Below are 19,969 nucleotides of genomic sequence, written 5' to 3'. Positions count from 1 at the left end.
TAATTTTTTCAATATCTTATCTGCTAGGTATGGCATTTCAAGCATAGATGCAGCCATTGAAGGAGCGTCAGATGACATGACTGTGGTAGATGCAGCTTCATTAAGACGTCAGGTAATTACTACCCCAAATAAAATATAACCTAAACTTACGTTCATGAAATATTTCAGAGTAATAGTTTACGTAATTTTATGATTTTTCTCTCCTGTGGATCCCATGAATTCAGGCTATCTAGTAAACCATAATTGATTTTTCTCAGATTCTTTAGCGATTTGTTAAGCCATCATTCAGATGTTTCTGACCAACATAAAACATTGTGCCAAAATGATTGATATAATCAGGCCAGAATTAAAGAATCGTGATGTAATAATAAACCAATCTAGTCCTGAATTTTTTTACTTTTGATAGGTAGACAGTCACTTTGGGGATCTTTGTTACTGTATGTAATTTCTTCATTTTAGAAACCACTGCTTTGAGTTTTCCCACTGCCTCTACATACATAGTTCATGACCCTGCCCATAAGCCCCATCTTATAACTGTACTTCTTATGTGCTTATTTTTCATATGCATTCCTGTTGTCTTTACATAGAGGCATTCCCATGCAGGAAAGGCATATTTGGTGTTCTCATTATGTCTGCCAAATCTAAAATAAAGATCTGAGTGGCATATCAGAGGGCCCACTATAATAGGTCATTTGGGGCTAAGGATTAGAGTGGACTGAAAACAGTTATCCAAGTCCAAGACTATACAACTGAGACTCGTGGAGGAGGCAGAGAGAAGAGTGGCCATCCTCTGCTCCTTCTGCTGGGATAGACCCTCCTGACACACTTCATGTTCCTGCCAGAATAACTTAGGGCAACAGTGTCCTTACACACACTCCCTAACTCACATTTACAGAATGCAAATGAAGAAGCATATTTAAGTCAATTTAAGCTGTTGTAGGTAGTATTTTATGTTCTATTTATAGTTGTATTTTGATCCAAATAGAACAAGAATTCTATGTAATAATTTCTTAGACAAGTTAATGTACTGTTTTCTAAAAATCTGATTGCTGTATGCATTAGTACTATTTTGTATTTGTCTTTCACTTAGATAATCAAATTAAATAGACGTCTGCAACTTCTAGAAGAGGAGAATAAAGAACGTGCTAAAAGAGAAATGGTCATGTATTCAATTACTGTGGCATTCTGGCTGCTTAATAGCTGGCTCTGGTTTCGACGCTAGAGGTAACCTCAGCATTCACATATATTGTCTCAACACCTGGAAATATAAAGAATTTGCAAACTTTATTGTTTCTGTCTTTGCATTGTATGCTGTTTTAGGGACCTGTTCTGTTACTGATCTGCATTCAGATAGTTCTGCAGTGGCACCTACACACTCTCCTTTTGCATGTTTTGTAAATAGGTTCTTGGTTTGTTTGTTTTTAAAGAAAATCATTTTTGGGGCCTCATCAGTCTGTATAGCTAATTTCTCTAAAAAGAAATGCCAGTCATAAAGAGTGAGTTTAGAAAACTGTGTAAAAGAAAACAGTGTTTCTCAGATGATTAATTTCTTTGATAGATGCTTTTTGTGTCTGCATCACAACATTAATGCTTTTGAAGTCATAGTCTGGTGCAGCACTTAAGAAAAATCAAACCACCTAATTCTTGATCACCTGTACAGAGGGCGTGTGTAAAAACTCCTAATGATTCAGCAGTTTATCTGTGTGCAATATGTTGTTCTGATTTTCATCTTAGTTTTCTATAAAATATGTTTTTACCAAGTCCGTGTGTGAATGATTTAAAAACTTAAAAAATAAAGTATAAATGTAGTGTACCTAATAAACTATCAACCAAAGCAATGTCTATGGAAAGATTTATTTTATAAATGGTACTGTGGGCTGAGTATCTTATTCGAGTCTTTCTGCCCTGGGAGCAAGTAGTACATTAGTGACCTGTGGGTCAGAAGAGTCTCCTGGTTTTCTCAGCTCTCCATCCTGACGCTGGGCTTGCTGCCGCTGTAAATGCTAATTTATTAGATCTGTGGAACTGATTCAGGTTTTTAAAACAAAACCAAACACCTTTATAAAACCGTGTATCCTTTTTTCATTGTAATATTTGCTTGCTAATACACCAAATCTCATAAATATTAAACATGAGTAAAGCCAAGGTTTGGGAGCCTTTAATATTCAAAAGTATGTTTCTTTTTAAGAGCAAGTAGAATTCAGCTAGATGCAATATTCCATACACATCATCAGTTACTTTTGCACCACGAGGTTGAAGATTTAGGTAGATTTGACATTGATGTTCTTGCTTCTTCTTTAATCCAAGAGGAGGGTTCTTTCTTGTACTTAGTGTGACTAAATTGACAAATTAGTTGTATAGCTTCTTTTGCTGAGCAGGCATGAAAAAGATTTCACAAACAGGCTAGAAGTAAAAGGAACACCTGGGAGATTAATATAGAAGCTGTTATTTTCCCTGATCATTGTTACAAAGACCTAAAACATTCTTAGATAGAATGTCCTATAGTGATTAGGAAAAAGTTGTTAATTACCCAGGGGTCAGGGGCTTGGGAGGGGTTTTAAAAGGAACAAATTCCATTCTAGTCAGGATAGTCAGGAATATTTTGTAAATACTTGAACAGAGACAAATGGAAATTTCAATAAGCAGAGATGTAGTATGAGGGCCTGTTTGTTGTGTTTTCTGTCCTGCACGGTTCCCACAGTCATTAGGTCCCATAAGTTATAAACTGATTGGCCCATTAGCTCAGGCTTATTAACTCTTATAACTTATATTAACCCATTATTCTTTTCTATGTTAACCACATGACTCAGTACCTTTTTCAGCGGGGCAGGTCACATCCTGCTTCTTTGGTGTCTGGACAGGACTGGGGAAAGAGCTTCCTTCTTCCCAGAATACTCCAGTTCTCATTGCCCTGCCTCTACTTCCTGTCTGGTTGTCCTGCCTATACTTCCTGCCTGGCTACTGGCCAGTCAGCATTTATTTAAAACATAATTGATAGAATATAACAAGTCTCCTGCACCACAGAGAAGATTCTAGAGACTGGGAGTAAGATACAGTTAGGGTTAATGAGCATAAAGAACCAAGAGAAACAGAAATGATCATATCACTTTCAGAATCCCAATACTTATCTTTCTGCTTTTGGAAATAATTTAGAAGCATTTTCTGTTGCTAAGGAATTGACAGATTAGGGGGGTGATGCAAGAGAGAAGAAAGATACTAAATAGTGAGGACTTTTGGTTGGCCAAACAACACAGCAGATAAAGGTGCTCTGGGACCTGAGCGTGAAGCCAAGAACTGACACCTGGAAGTTGTCTTCTGACTTCCATAAGCTCTTGATGGGCACGCACATGCACACACATTGTAAGCACACAGAAAAGTGTGTAAATGTAGAGTAAATGTAGAAAAAAAGATTTCAAAGAATGAGGATTTCCTAATTTGGATATCAAATCCATGACCAAATGCCCTCAAAAGATGCTGACTTCAGGTGGTCTGTGTGCTTTAGGTATCCAGTTTGTAGCGTCAGTTCCCAGGAGACTAAAGACATCTCAGGTGCTAATTTGTTCACTCAAGTACATTGATCTGGCATTTGTTTTACCTGTTTTTATTTCTTGTCTGGTTAGCAGTTTGATATTAATTAGTAAGCATTGTCTTCACTAATGTCTGGGTGATGAAGATTACATTCATTCAGCAGAATACTTAGCTTGGCACTGCCTTGTACCAGGTACTCTGTGCTATGCACTGATTACACCAGAAGTTAGTAAAATATATGTCCTAGTGCCCATGGAGCTTATGGTCTGGTGTGGGACAGTGCAGTGTAGCAGTGTAAGAATCACAGATGAAAAGCGCTGACTGCAACCAGGCAGTGGTGGCGCACCCCTTTAATCCCAGCACTTGGGAGGTTGAGGCAGGCAGATCTCTGAGTTTGAGACCAGCCTGGTCTGGTCTATAGATGTGGGAAGTCCTGTATATGTGTTGCTTTTATTGGTTATGAATAAAGAACTTCCTGGCTTGGGTGAGTGTTGGCTTGGTTAATTGTGATCATGTACACAGGAGACGGTAAGAACATCTTGAAGCTAAGCTTTCAAGTATTACTAAGTGGTGGTGGTGGGGGATTGGAGAGAAGGTCTTCATGCAATTCGAGCTAGAAAAAGGCTTCCAAGTTCTGGATGTACTCTTATGTGCACATTTGTAATTGTTTGTAATTTTTGTAAATGTTTATAAACATTTGTAACTCAGTTCCTGTCAAGGTTTTTTGGTTTGGGTTTTTGGGTTTTTTTTTTTTATAGATTTATTATGAGTATTTTGCCTACCCTGTAAGTAAATGCATGTGAATCTGCTGCCCACAGAGGCAGAATAGAGCTCCTCGTCTCCTGGAATTTGGATTAGAGACTATTGTAAGCCACCATGTACATACTGGGACTTGAATCCAAGTCCTCTCTGCAAGAGCAGCGAGTACTTTTAAGTGCTGAGCTGTCTGTCTAGCTCACTCCAGAAATCACTTTCTAAGACTAATTGATTTGTGTTTGTGTGTGCACGGTTGTCCTGGAGTCTAGAAGAGGGCGCTTGGGTCCCTGGAAGCTGTATGAGTTTCAGGTGATGTAGGTGGGTCTTCTATCTATCTGTTGTTTCATTGGTTAATTAATAAAGAAAACTGCTTGGCCTGATAGGTCAGAACATAGGTAGGCGGGGAAGACAGAACAGGATTCTGGGAGAAAGAAAGCTGAGGCAAGCAGATGCTATAGCTCTCCTCTCCAAGATGGATGCAGGTTAAGAACCTTCCCGGTAAGCCACCACCTCGTGGTGCTACATTCATTAATAGAAATGGGTTAATCAAGATGTGAGAATTAGCCAGTAAGAGGCTGAAACTAATGGGCCAGGCAGTGTTTAAAAGAATACAATTTGTGTGTTGTATTTCGGGTAAAGCTAGCTGGGTGGCGGGACGCAGCCCGCCGCTCCTACTACATTCAGGCTGCTGTGACATGCCACTGTGAGTCCTGGAAACCAAACCTCAGTTCTTCGCAGGAGCAGCAAGCGCTTGTCTGATGAGCCAGGTCTCCAGCCCACTTTCAAACTCATAAACCCCACAAAGCTAAAATAAAAATTGAAATCAATCGCAGGAGGGATGACATTCCGAAAATTGTAGGATTTAGTTTTCTCTGTTTCATAACATTTTAATACAGTAAATACATCTTGTTACCTTTTAAAGAACAGCATAAATAGAAAGCAACTTTTAAAAGCCTGGTTTTTTTTTCTTCACGGTATTACGGTAAACCATGAGAAGACGTTAAGAAGGCAGAGTAGAGTGAATTGCCGTGTGCCCATTTCTCAGTCAGCTTCTTAAGACCAAGACACCCACTTCTATAACCATCAAACTACTCTCAGGTCTAGCAAAAGTTTTTTCGACACACACAGAGAAAAAAAATGAAGCTTCACTAACTTCTCCCCAGTATCAGCCGCTGATGACTTTTTGCCAATACAGTATGCTTTATATGTGAAAGGCTGATTTCTTTGTTTTATTGATTTTGATTTTGTTTTTCCACACAGGGTTTCTCTATATAGTCCTTGATGTCCTGGAACTTGCTCTGTAGACCAGGCTGGCCTTGAACTCAGAGATCTGCCTGCCTCTGACTCTGAGTGCTGGGATTAAAGGCGTGTGCCACCATGGTCCAGCTTGATAGGTTAATTTTTTTTTTAAAAGTTGCTTCAGAGATGGTTTCAAAAACAACTTTTTGCACTAAAACCACTCAGCATTCCAGGTGAAGCTCCATTATTGAACTTATAAAAGCATATGTTTGAAATGCGATTTTCAAATTCAAAGTACTGATATTCTAGTTTATTAGCTTTTAAGCTACACAACTCGACTCCTTTGCCTAGAAACACCACTACACAGACAGCCAAGGAAACCAATGAGTATCTGACTGAGCCCAAACAGGAGCTCAAGGATTCCAACAAGCAGGAGACTCAGAAATACAGAGAAGTGGAAAATTCTGTGTCTGTCTTCTTCAGAGTCAGAGCTGGGAATGCTCCAGTTATTGTCTTTGTCACTGTTGGTGGAGTTATTGGAATCAGGAGAAACACAAGATTTTTCGAAGAACCACTGGAGCTCGAAGGATTCAGGCTGGAAGTTACTGGGGGGAAAAAGAGAAGGGTTTAATGTGCCTATCAACAAAAGGACTCAGTATGGTAAGACCCAGTGTGTTTTTAAAGACTGTATACAGAAACCATAGCTAAGTCTGGTTTTCTGAGCACATAAGCATAGCCCCAACTTTAAAACCCCACTTAGCGCACGTTGTATCATTCTCCGGAGAACACCTGGTCTTAAGGTGAGCCACATAAGATTGGGGGCAAAGAAATAGCAACTGTGTCTGGTATTTGTGATTTTTGTGAATTTTTTTTGTTTGTTTGCTTTGTATTTTCAAGACAGGGTTTTCCTGTAGCTTTGGAGCCTGTCCTGGAACTAGCTTCTGTAGACCAGGCTGACCTCGAACTCACAGAGATCCACCTGCCTCTGTCTCCGGAGTGCTGGGATTAAAGGCGTGTGCCACTCGCCACTCGTCTCTGTGTCGGGTATTTGAGCCTGTCCATGCAGACTTTCTATTTGCAAAAGGTAGGAAAGCAATCTCTCTCTCTCTCTCTCTCTCTCTCTCTCTCTCTCTCTCTCTCTCTCTCTCTCTCTCTCTCACACACACACACACACACACACATACACACACACACACACAACACTCGGTTTTCACCTAGATCTGCTCTGAGGTCAGATGGGTGGTTTTTATTCACAATATTTCAGAGAGATCTGATTAAAATGATAGATGGCTCTTCTGACATAAAATGAGAAGTGTTTAGTCCTAACACATCTGTTTCAAGATGATTTTGTTTTGTTTTTTGTTTATCAGAGTAAAATGGAGTAGATTCCCAACAACTGACTTTGGACCTGAGAAAATAACAGTATTTGCAACGCATGGCCTATGAGGCTAGGATTCCGTATTGTGTAGGCCTCCGCAGCTAGACTAGAAGGGACTGAGTGCCACTGTCCTCAAAGCTTGGACTGTGACCCACTATGTTGATAGGCTGTTGTCGTTCCTTGATGGTTAAATGCGTTCAGTAGCTGTGGTTGGGAGTCGAAATTGTCCTTACTAGTAAAGGAATTTCTTTGAATTTTGTTTAGTTTATAATAACTGCTATATAAATTTTGAGAGTTTTTTTTAAAGTAGGTAATAAGTAAAAACAGTTATTTCATAAAAGTAGAAAAATTAAATCTGGTGGATTTCCCAAACTAAATGTCTAATTAAAGGTAGCTAATAAATTAGGTTAGTCTTCCTGCTTTTGCAAATTATGCCAAAATTCAGTCATAGAATTGTCTCAATGGACCATGTATATGTAACTTCCAATGTAAGGTGTTGCTACATGACTTAAATATTTTTATGTCTGTAAGTACCTAGCATGACCACAGGTATCTACTAGCTCCTATTTCTTGTGTTTTACTCATGCTTTAAGTTTCAGAAGGGAAGGGCTGGGCTGGTGCTCCCATGGATGAGCACTTGCTGGGAAAGCCTAAGGACCAGAGTTCGGATCCCAGTGTCCACACAGAAACCAGAAGACAGGGTGGCCACCTGTAACCCCAGCACTAGGCGGTCAGAAACAAGGGACTTTCTGGAGCAGGCAGGCTAACTGAGTCATCAGGCCCCAGGCTCAGTGAGAGAGCCTGTCCTGGAAAACAAAGTGGAGAAAAACTGAGGACACCTGACATCTGTCATCAAGCTCTGGCCTCCGTATGCGTTGGCACCCACGTGCACAGCAGTCCACACGCATACCAGGCATCTAAATGCGTGAGCTCCATACACAAAAAATGAAAGCACATGCGTTTTACAAATTTAGTGGTTAATTAGGGATCAGTTGGATGGCTCAGATGTTTAGAGCACATTCTGTCCTTCCAGAGGACTCAACACCAACCAGGGGCATCTTACAGCTACCAACTCCCATGACTCTGATTCTGCAGGGATCCGTCACCAGTGGGCCTCCATCAATACCTCATTTACAAACACACACAATAACAGTGATAAAATAATAAGAGTTAGGGCCTGAGGAGAAGGTTCAGCAATTAAGAGCTCTGTTGCTCTCTTAGAGGACCTGGGTCTAGATCTCAGCATCCACATCAAACCAGTCTTAATTCCACATTCAAACCAGTCTTAATTCCGGTTCTAGGTACAGTGCCTTCTTCTGGCCCCGGTGGGTACTGCACATGTGATGCTCTTGCATATAGGCAAAACAACTCATGCATAAAATTTAAATTTTAAAAAAGTGGAGACATGTGGAGAGTAAATGTTCCCCTCACACATGGCTATTCCCAAGGATTTAAATTAAGTAGATATTCCCAGAGCTTCTAACAGACATACACATATAACCATGAATTTTTACAAAACAAGTATAAGCCCCCTGAGATCAACTAGACCATTTAGAAGAGATCATACCCGGAGCATTTGGGTCATGCAGCCCCTTCACTTCCTTATGAGATGTTACCCATTTGTATTAATTTACCAAGTCCCTAGGAATGTTTGACAAGTCGGGATGGAGAAAAGCCTAGCATCGTGCATCATAGCTAGCTGCAGCTCTGTGAGGCAATGCTACAAAATGCTACTCACCTTAAGTTTCTCAACGAAAATTCACAAGAGACAGTACTGTTGGCTTGAGAGTTACAAATGAGGGGACCTTCCGCGAGAGCCTGGAGTGACACCAGCATGCAGTACACAGCCCCGATGATTGTGATGACGCTCAAGAGCGATGAGAGAAACATCTGGAAAACAAAGCCCACATTGTCATACGCCCTTGCCCTCTCAAGTCGGTCTGTGCTCCTAGAGTCTTTATATGCACGTGGTGCTTGGACGTGTTTGAGTGGGTGTGTTCTGCACATGCATGTGTGTTCATGGGGGGAGGGGTGAACGAGATTGATGTTGGGTGTCCTCCCTTATCACGTCATTCTCTACCTTTTATTTTTGAGACAGAGTCTCTCACTGAACCTGGAGCTCAACCATTTTCCTAGGCTAGCCAGCCAGTGAGCTCCAGCACCGACCTTTCTGCCCCTCTAACACTGGGGGTGCCCCTGTACCCAGCCTTCAGGTGAGTCCTAGGGATCCAAACTCAGATCCTCAGGCTCATATGTCAGACACTTTACTGAGGGAGCCATCATCCTAGCCCCGTGTGGTCCTGAGTCCTGAGGCTGCAGTTTGATTAGGTGTGGATTTATGAAGGGGAGGGGCAGAGATCAAGGTCTGCCGCTGAATTACAGTTGTCAAAGGGTGATTGCACTTGTCAATGTCAACAAAAATATCTCAACTTCTCTACCCTGGGTTTTTAATATTCCCTCTGCTCACCGGAAGCTGGCTACTCCTTCCTCCTACAGAGCTCTAACCACATTGAGCCCTCTGCTAGGTCCTAGCCACCTAAATTTTGACTCCTGGGCTCTTGGCTCCCGATGCTGTAAGTGGCCAGTGGCCACCATCCTTAACCTATCTGTCAGCAGCAGGGCGGAGAGCACAGCTACTCAGCTCTGCACAGCAAAGTGGCATTTTGCCGTGGGGGCCTGTTCAAGATGGGGTGATATGCATCAGCATCCCTGGTCTCCACCCAGCATATGCTAGTATCACTTCATCCCCCCAGTCCCGCATGATGACTAAAAGCTGTCTCAACAACACCACATGACCCTTTGGGATATGGGTGGAGGGTCTAAATCTGCCCACAGTTGAAAATACCGTGGAGGGAACGTTTATGCCTTTGGTGAATCTGGGTCACACAAACGAGAGTGAAATTTGGTGTAAAAAAAAAAAAATGTTGAGCCGGGCGGTGGTGGCGCACGCCTTTAATCCCAGCACTTGGGAGGCAGAGGCAGGTGGATCTCTGTGAGTTCGAGACCAGCCTGGTCTACAAGAGCTAGCTCCAGGACAGGGTCCAAAACCACAGAGAAACCCTGTCCCAAAAAACCAAAAAAAAAAAAAAAATGTTGAATGTGTTTCTTTCTAAGAAACTAATTTTTATGTTTCACAAAGTTGTTAGTGAATATGATTATTTCAAAGTCAAAACTGAAGCAAGAGGAGACTTTCTTTCCCTTATGGGAAACGCTTAGCTCCTGAGCAACGTGTGCTTCAGACCCCCGAGGACCAGGCAGGTATGTGGAAGGGCATAGGACCACGCCTGTGCTACCTCATACAATCCTTGAGCAACCCTAGGAGATCTATCAGTATTCTTGTTTGGGGGAAGAGAAAACTAGAAAGGAGATTGACAGCTTGTTAGGAAACCTGTCTAGGAAATACTGGTGCCCAGGTCCTTGTCACTTAGCATCCTTAGCTGAAAGCACACAGTAAGGGGAGTTAGGATCAACTGTAAATCCGATTCTCTTATGCTATTGAGACTTGTGCAAGCTACCAGATTTACTCCTGGAGAAGTGCCTGTTATCTCTGACGGGCCACTATGAGGGAGCCTTGCTACACAGTTTCAAAGTGAGGAGTTGTTGTAATAAGAGCGGCAGGGCTGCGTCCCCGGCACCCGGCCGCCCACATGGCTAGCTTATGTCCCAAAATAATTACACGGAAACTGTATTCTTTTAATCACTCCCTGGCCCATTAGTTTTAGCCTCTTATTGGCTAGCTCTTACATATTGATCTAACCCATTTCTAATATTCTGTGTAGTACCACGAGCTGGCTTACCAGGAAAGAACTTAACCTGCGTCTGTCTGGAGTGGGAGAATCATGGCGACTCACTCACTCGGCTTCTTTCTCCCAGCATTCTGTCTGTTTACTCCGCCTACCTAATTTTCTGTCCTATTAAAGGGGCCAAGGCAGTTTCTTTATTACTTAACCAATGAAACAACAGATAGAAAGATGACCCACCTCCATCAAGGAGTCTTCAAGTGATTTAGAAAAATCATCATACTGAGAAAGAAAAGGGGAAGGAAGCAAAGAGCTATTAAATAGGGGAAAGTAACAGGAACAGCTGGAAGAAAGTCCTGGTGTCCCCTGCCAAGAAGGGAGGAGAATTTCATGCCACCTTGGTCTCATCTAGACCCAGAAGGCATCAACTGTAACTTGATTGAACCCCTGACTGCCAGCAAATGAACGCATTGCTAAGGACATTAACATAAACAGGTGATCACTGTTTAAGTGACCAGAACCATCGCTAACACCATCAGCAATGGTACAGAATGCCTCATGCCCCCACCCCCAGCAGCCCTTGCAGATGCTCAGCTTTGAATGGCCTGTAGTTTTGCTGAAGCATGACTGAACTGGATACAACTCAGATTAGTGTGAACAAAACGACCTCCTAACTTAAAGCCAGTGTCTGCATGAAAAGTGGCTCCATTGAGGAAGGGAGAGATGGCTCAGTGGGGTGAGCACATAGTACTCTTCAGAGGGCCCAAGTTCAGTTCCAGCATCCGCTATCTCACATCCTGTGACTCCAGCTCCAGGGGATCTAACACTCTTCTGACCTCCTCGGGCAGGGCCCTCACGGTGCATATTCACAAAGACATAATTGGAAAACAACAAATAGCTTGGCTCTCCCAACCTGCTTGCCTCCTTGAAAGAGACAGAACTTAACTGATCGTTTAAAAGATGATGGCTTTTAATGAAAGAGTACATGCAAAAAAAAAATGTTAATAGAAATTTGATTTGAGAACAAGTCATGTGCTGGTGACTTTTTGAGTTCAAAGAATCCGAAGTAAATCGGGACATCTTGAGAATTTGTGAGTATCACACAGAAGGGAGGTCGATCTGCACTAAGATGTGGTAGTTTAGGAACAAAAGTGACAGGGAGTAGAAACCAAAGCCTAACACGGAATACTTGCAAAGTAGCAGGAACAAAGTCAGACTAAAAATACCATAGTTGAAGTGATTATTGTAATCCTACATGAACAGAGAATGCCAGGAGTAGGCGAGAGAGAGAGAGAAAGAGAGAGAGACTCAGTAATTGAAAGTGATTGTTTTTCTTTCAGAGGCCCCAGATTCAATCCCCGGCACCTATGAGTCAGCTCAACCTCTGTAATTGTACTGAAGTTATAGGGGATCCCACACCTCTTCTGGCCACCACAGGCAGGGGCATAAGGGCAGGCAAAACACGCACATGCATAAAATAATTTTTAAAGACGTTAAAGCACAACCTCTGTTGTCTGGGACATTATCTACTTTAGGACAGTGACTCTTCCTATGCTGCAATCACCTGGTGCTTCTGAAGATTGACACATGCAAACTCTTGGGATCCACTTGGGTGCTCACAAGTTTGAAATCTCCCTAGATCTGTGTGTGTTCTCATCTGAATGGGAACCATGGATTTAAAACCTTTCTGCCGAGCTCAGCCCCATGCAATGGGTCCATGGGTGCTTGTCATTGGTCTGGCCCTGCCTTGACGAGTTAGACCCCAGTGTCCTGTTCATGGTATAAATAGTGTAAGGGCTGAAACTAGTGGTCTGGTGGGTTTAGATGAGAAAAATATTCACTGTGCTACCCTGGTGAATTATTTCCTTTTTTTCTTTTTTCTGACCATCAGTGTTTTGGTCAACAACGAGATCTCCCAGGCATGATGGCACACACCTTTAATCTCAGCAGTCAGGAGACAGAGGCAGGTGCATCTCTGCAACCCAGTTTACATAGTTCCAGGACAGCCAGGACTGTATAGAATTTGTCTTAAAAAAATTTCTCCATCAATTAATTATTAATTAAAATAAACTAATACCTGAGCATTGCCCACGTTAGGGTTTTGAGGGATTAAATAAATAGGTATTAAATATTTGAAAAATACTTGATGTCTTCTTTAAGAACAAATAGTCTGAAGTAAGAACGACTAACCTAGCAAACGAACCTTTCCATATGCAGTAAAAACCTGAGGGTGTGTTTGCCCCGAGTAGTTTATACACTGCTCAAACAAGCGTGTTAGTGTTATGAAATTGACTGCACTTCTGGATGTGACAGAAATCCTAATTTAAAAAACTTCAAATTCTTCAGGTGAACTGAAGGTTGAAGAAAGGACCAAAGGCTAGTTCCAAAACTAGATGTCTTTGTTGTTGTTGCTTGTTTGTTTGTTTGGGGGGTCTTTGTGTAACAGCTTTGGCTGCCCTGGAACTAGCTCTGAAGACCAGGCTGGCCTCGAACTCACAGAGATCCACTGCCTCTGCCTCCTGACTGCTGGGATTAAAAGCTTGTGCCACCACTGCCTGGTTCAAAGTTAAATCTCTAGGAGAAAAGAAAAGCTGTCTTCTCGTCCTTTACATGACTATTTAACAAACCCCAACAACATTTGTCCAAAACCGGGGCCCAGAAGATGCTGATGGCTTGGATGCCGTCGGTTGTTAATGTACTTCCGCTTCCAAGCCCACCGCCCCTTACTCACCCCTGTCTTGTTATTGCAGCATGCTCTTTTTCTGGAGGCCAACGACATTGTTGTTGCTGGGATGGCCTGGAAAGAAAGTTAAAGGAAAGATGAGTGCTATCGCTTCTTACCTGATGAAAACCCCATCATCAGCACCTTCTATGGACTGCCCCTTGGGAGAATTCAGGGCTCCAGAGAACAAAAGAAAAAATCTGGCAAGATCCTTGTGTTGTGAACCTTATCACCGGTCGGCAAAGGTTGAAAGGATGAGAGCTGAGATAGTAGTTATGAAGCTTTCTGGCCCCCGTTTACTCAGAGACGGCTATAGTTTCCTGGATTTTAATTAGAGTAGGGTGGCTTATTGATGCATGAGTCTTAGAGGGATTGGATCTATCACCCCAATTTTACCTTGTCATCCTCTGTCTCCTACTCTGCTTTTCTTTCTCTCTCCTGTTACCTCTCCCCTCCCTCTCCTCCTTGAGTTATTATAACCTGCAGCCATATCTAATTTCCCATAAAATTAAACAAGTCAAATGGGGAAGAAAGAAACTGACATTTTGTTTGCCTGGCGTTTGGCAGGGACCAATTCACCGTCGCTCCCACGAGCCTCACTATCTACTCCCCTGGCCTCCAGCATCTTGCTAGTCTCCTCCAGCTTACGTATGAGAATGACAGGTGGTCCCACCTGCTCTTTTCTGCGCCTGCCTCCTTAGTATGTGCTGATTTTTGCTTTACACTGATGTTTAGAAGTCTTTGGGTTTTTTTGTTTGTTTGTTTGTTTGTTTGTGTGAGACAAGATCTTACTATGTTGTCCTGGCTGGCTTTGAACTCCCTGCCTAGTGCTGGAAATAAAGACAGGCAAAAATTGCATTCTGTACAACTGAGGAGACCTATACACTGTATCACATTCTTAAGAGTTAGTTTTCAATTTTTAAAAAGAATTAGGCATCAGCTATGACCGGAAGCTCTTGACTAGGAGTTTTGCATCGTCAAGGGACAGAATGCCAGTTGCTTCCTTTCACTTGTGAATTTTTATCTCTGACTGAAGGTGTTTGCCAGCTCAGCCCAGCTACCCTGGATTGGTTCCCCTGCTGTCTGCTTTGCTAGCATGGCCAGGCTCTGTAACTACACAGCAGATGTTATTAGAACTGAATGCGTTTTGATTTGCGTCACCCCCATAACCGTCCTCTGATGTAGAGCTAATGTTCGTCCCATCTCCCTCCCCCATGCCAAAACAGGTGGAGCAAGTTTGAGGAACTCGCCTAAGAAAGTTGGAGTGTTCAGAGCCAAAGCCAGACTCTTGGCCACTGCCCCACATCAGTGGATCTTTAAAATTCATAAAGCCCCTCATTCTGGTCCCCAGAACCCCACCACCCTTGCTCATGTCACGCTCCTTCTAACGGTTCCTTCCCCCACTTTCTTCCAAAGTCGCATTCACCTCCGTATTTTCTAGAGCAGACTTATGCCTCTCACAAGGCAGCTTTCCTAACACATGTCACCCCATCTTATCCTGTGCTAACTCCATGTCACTTTGGGTCTTTGCCAGGCTTTGCTTACACATTGAATACTGATTACAGATGCCTTTCCAATTCTGAAGTCACACATACATATGGCTCCCCAACCACCTGTGCATAGCTGAGAGCCCAGAAGAAAAGGAAGAGGAGATCTCTGTCAGCATTTATATGTTCTGCTTTTTTTTGGTTGTTCCAGAAGACACTGCTTTCTGATCTTACATAACAAATCCTGTAAAACAGGACCTGGTGAACATGCACTCCCCACCCCTGTCACTTTATTTTATAAATAAAGGTTTATTGGAACCCTATTCATTTGCATATTATCTATAGGCTTGCATAAAAATGATAGGGTTGCATAGTTGGTGATTCCCGAGCATATTTAAATACATGCGTTTTTGTGAAATTCAGTCTTGCTTTTCCTGTTTGTATAAGTAATTACTGTTCATTTTCTTGGCGGGAGCCCATGCTTTCTACCAGTTTTAGAAATGGTACAGCTTCATCAAGGAGGTGCACAAGAGCCATAGACAGCTAGGAAACTGTGATAGAAGTCAAGCTTTGGGGAGTCCTCTAGGCTCTTGAACATGAAGGCAACATGCAAAGGCAAAGGCACAGCTCAGCATGAACACAGAAGCTCTGCTTGGCAAAGGCTCTGCATGCAATTTCATCTGTTTGACTTGCCGGCATCTGCCCTCCACTAAGATTCTAATAACTGCCTGACAAATTACCCTGGTGTAATGAGTAAAGTCAATAAAAAGAATGATTAAGGCCCAGCTTATAATTAACTCTCTATATAAAGTAAAAGGGCTTTTCTGTTTATATTTCTCAAGGAACATTTTTAAATGGTTTTAATGCTTGATCACGTAACATTTATATTGACGTCCCCTCCCTTAGTAATAATAATGTTAAGGATAATTAACTACGTGATGCTTTTCTTGGTTATAGTTTCAAAAGATAAACAGGTTCACCTCTGAGTTGGGTTGGTTCTAAAACCATAAATGACTTCATAAAATAATCAGTAATGAGCCTGAGAGTTTCTATCATATGCAACTTCCTGTAAAATCCCCCATTTCTGAAGTGATCCTAATTTGAAATGTAGCACTGTCCAAAGGATTTAAGGGCTACGACTGTATGCTCAGCACACTTAGGCAGTTCTCTCTTACAAACTTCCCCGCAGAAGCCAGAATCTTGAGAGACGTCACGAAGGACATACCCCCCACTACAAAGATGTACTTCCTCCTTCTGTGTGCAGCCCAGGATCACGGAAATGTGCTTGCCTTCGGAGCGCTGCTGTCCTCCACTTGTTTGCTTGTGGGCTAATATCCCACCTGAGGGTCTCCCTATAGGGAGCAGCTGATGTTTCCATGCATTCGATACTTTAATGGTCTCTGGTGAATGTTTATCGGGGGAAGCAAGGTCTACTTAGCTGTGGTCCAAGGAGTCCAGATTCTCGGGAAGCCTTTCGCAGGTATGTAACCTTTTCTGTGATTCAGCTTCCTGGTCCTCTTAATTTATGGGTTTTTACCTTTGACCCCTGTGGTCCTGGGACTGAGGCTGATGGTGTTTAACTGGCTTTGGTATTAGATAAATCTAGAACTGGACTTCACACCCACTGTGTGACCTTGTGAATGTTCTCAGCCTTCTGTTCCCTGGTCTGTAAAGGAGAAGAGATACCTGCAGCCCAGATGGTCGTGGGGCTGAAACTAGACAGCGTGGTCCCTAGTGCTCTTTAATACTTGTAGCATATCTTTAAAATATCCTCTCCTGTGTTTGAGCAGTGCCAACTCATATCAGGAAATAGCTGCGTTTCCCCACACAGCTTATCTCAGCTGGGACACTGCTTTGCAGCCATGGCTCCGATGCTTTTGGCTGGCTTCTGATTCTGTTTACACCAGGTGCAGAAGAGGCCAGCCCTGCTCAACTCTGAGGAGCCTTTCTAGAAGACCAGACGCAGGCCTGATGCTTTGCCGTTGCTTCATGCTGTTCAGCCTGAAGAGACCTGGCACAGCAGTTTGAAGAGGTAGCCCAGATTTTGCAAAAATGCTTTTCCTGAGGCTGTGTCTACCTGAAACAGACGGCTAGATCACTCTTGTCGGCAAAGGAGAAAAAGCCCTCAATCTGTGGGAAAGGTTTTTCAATGTCTTTGCAATGCCAGAAGGGTTCAAAGGGCACAGTGTAATATATAAAGTTTGATATACTGTGGCCTTAGAGGTTTTGTTGCATAGGATTTTTGTTTTGTTTTGGTTGGTGGGCTGTTTGGGATGTTTTGTTGGATTGGCTGGTGGGGTTTTTTGAGACCCAGTGTCATACAGACCAAGTGACTTCAGAGTTTTAATCCTCTGCCTCCTTGGTGGAAGAGCTTCATGTGTATGGCACAGCCCTCCCTCAGCTCTAAGAATGTCTTTATGTGAGCTTAAGAGAAGCCCAGTAACAAGAAACTGATCTTCACTAAGAACTGGTGACCCCCAGGTGGGAGAGAGGGCTCAGGCGTAATGAAAGACACGACACAAGCTTGGATCCCAGCACCCGCATCCATCAGAAGGCTCACCACTGCCTGCAGCTGTCTGTACAGTACATATATAAATGGACTGATTCAAAGCTGGGCATTTTGGTGCACTCATAAGCACCACAAGATCCTAGGGTGTGCGTAGAGGAGGAGAAAGAAAATGTGAAATGGGAAAGGCATAAGACACTTCCTACCACAATTCGTGATCCAGAGAACCCCTCTTTCTTTTATGTTCTGAGTTTCTTTAAAAGTTAGTTTAATATTTTGTTATTTGGAAAACCTTACTAATATCAATAATTACAGTGTTCTCTGTCTCTCTGTCTCTCTGTCTCTCTGTCTCTCTCTCTCTCTCTCAGAAGCTCATTTCTCTGGCACTGACTAGACCCACTGATGCACCATACAAATGATAGAATAAATGAAAGCAAGCTCCTAGGTGCTAAATTGTCCATTTCAGCATCCCTGATCCCATCACACAGATATTAAAACAGAGCCCTGGGATACGGGACTTGGTTGTGGGAATGTATCAGAGACAGACATGCTGTCTTTCAGATTCTTCCAGATCGGAAGACTGGGTTCTACAAGTGGGTTCTACCCAGACTGGCTGCATCAGAATCCCTGGGAGAAAATGTAAGTGAGACTCGGCCCTGCTCAGCAGGCTCCCTCCTGAGAACACTCACAGGTCCTTGCTGTACCACTCTGGGCCAGATTTCAACAGAGAAGGTCCATTCACTGTCATCAAGCTCTAAAGCTTTCTATGGCATTCTGGGATCTATGTAATAGCCAAAGCGAAAAGTCTGTGTTTTCGATGGCTGTGATAAAACACCATGACCATGGCCAAGCAGCTCCTAAAAGAGGCCCAGGATTTTGATCTGTGTGCCTTAGGCCGACTCCCTTGAGAAGCAGGCTAAGCCTCACTGTTCTGTCTCCATGACTGCCCGTGTGTAGAAGTACTTCTCATTCCCACTGAGCAGCTTCACACTGCTGCTGTGTTCCCTATCAAAATGCTCAGAAGTCAGAATGGGGCAAAGGAAAAGATGAGGCAATGGATTAAAAAGATGCCCCACAGAGCTGGGGGTGTAACTCAGTGGCTTAGACTGTGTAGTGCCCTGAGTCCTATGCCCAGTACCACATAAAAGAAAGAAAAACATTGAAAAGAAAAAATCCTTACTATTAAATAAGAAAATTTAGACGTGTCATCCTACCTGTGAAAAGATACAGTAAGTAATGACCTTCCATCAACCTCTTTTTGCTTTTGCCTTAAGGTCCCTGGGATGGACCACAGTTTTCTTTATGCAAATTGTCATTCTTCGCAATATAATGTATAAATCAATAATAACCTATTTTCCTAACTGTATCTTATAAAGACATAGTTGGCTGTAAAGTTGAAAGTCACACACAAAAGACATCGGTAAAAACCCTTTCACCCCCTCTCCAAGTCAAGTCAAGTAGCTATTACTCACCATCACGCCTGCTCCAATAATTCCTGGGAACCACCACTCATAGCAAGAGATGATGTTTGGGGACGCTGAGTTGCCCTCCACTAAGCTTATACCCAGAGGTATACAATTAATAACCACTCCTAGAATGACCAGAATCAGCAGGCTGAAGCCATTGCAGGATGTCCACCCCTCGCAGCACGTCATGGTTGTCCTGGTGCCGTTAAAAACGTCCTCCAACTGCCTGGGCTTGTGTAGCTGCCTGGCCTTTTATCCCAATGTTCTGGTTAAAGTTTAGCACTTATGAAAAATGAGTTGCAAAAAACAGTTCAAAGTCCAGCCCGCCAGGATTTTATGACGATTATGACGGGAACTAATAATCATTTTATATTGTCATAGGATGAAGGAAACCAGGCAGAAAAAAAAATCTATGTTTACTAAGTGATGAATTTACATATGAATATAGGTGAGTCAAAACTGACAAAAATGGACTTGTTTGGCATAAGTCCTCTAAAATATTCCTTCCGAAATGCCTTATAAGATGTCAAAAGACAAGTATATCCAATTAGAATAAACTATGCTTCATGTGTTGATATAATTATGTATGAAGTATTCCTACTTTTGGAGTTATTCGGTAAGAATATGAAGATGTATGAGATTAGGAAAAAATTTCTCCTCTACAAGTATTCCTGATTATTCTAAACATTAGTATCTGTTTTGCGCTATTTGGCAACATACAGCGTTTTTGATGCTATATAAAGTAGATAGATAATCTGTACACAACCCACCTATGACGTCTGGGAAGTCTGGCTGATGTCCTTAGAAGGAAAGTGACCAAATATGGAAACCATGACAAAAGTAATGGGCGGGAGGGGAGCAGAGATGATGGTGTCTGGCTTTATTCAAACCGTGAACCGTGTACCGCAATTTCTCTTTCCAGACTTCGGCTCCATGATCTCTTCTACTACCAGCTTGTGAGCCTGTCATGGAGAGACTCAATCAGTTGGGAGAAGCTTCATAGGCGAAAGTGCTTGTTCCTCCTGAGTAGCCACCATAGTCCCAGGGAGGCTGCACGGATGGTGGTCCCCAAGGGGTCCAGAGGAGCCGCAGCAGCATCTGGATCCAGGCTCCCACATGTACTGAGGCCATGTTTGAAGACGCAGCG

At 42.7% G+C, this 19,969-nt stretch overlaps 2 protein-coding genes across 14 annotated transcripts in view; one reads left to right on the top strand and one right to left on the bottom strand.

Moving 5' to 3' along the window:
• Mff (mitochondrial fission factor) overlaps nucleotides 1–1,282 on the top strand; it is a 35,292-nt gene extending 34,010 nt beyond the window's left edge. For all 13 annotated transcript variants that reach the window (XM_057751999.1, XM_057752068.1, XM_057752059.1 and 10 more), the window contains 2 exons: nucleotides 28–112; nucleotides 1,091–1,282. In XM_057751999.1, the coding sequence (XP_057607982.1) occupies nucleotides 28–112; nucleotides 1,091–1,222 (217 nt within the window). In that variant the 3' untranslated portion in view covers nucleotides 1,223–1,282. The remainder of the gene's footprint in view (nucleotides 1–27; nucleotides 113–1,090) is intronic.
• A 4,566-nt stretch (nucleotides 1,283–5,848) lies between these two features.
• On the bottom strand, nucleotides 5,849–19,011 carry Tm4sf20 (transmembrane 4 L six family member 20). Its single transcript, XM_057763276.1, has 4 exons — nucleotides 18,829–19,011; nucleotides 13,373–13,438; nucleotides 8,640–8,791; nucleotides 5,849–6,128 (listed from the first exon to the last, which is right to left on the bottom strand). Exons 1-4 carry the CDS (start codon nucleotides 19,009–19,011, stop codon nucleotides 5,849–5,851), a joined length of 681 nt encoding a protein of 226 aa, XP_057619259.1.
• Nucleotides 19,012–19,969: the final 958 nt, after the last annotated feature.

The sequence above is a fragment of the Chionomys nivalis genome, chromosome 2 (assembly GCF_950005125.1).
Source record: "Chionomys nivalis chromosome 2, mChiNiv1.1, whole genome shotgun sequence".
NCBI classification, from domain to species: Eukaryota; Metazoa; Chordata; class Mammalia; order Rodentia; family Cricetidae; genus Chionomys; species Chionomys nivalis.
The sequence above is the reverse complement of the archived record's forward strand: the minus strand, read 5'-3'. Positions and strand labels throughout refer to the sequence as shown.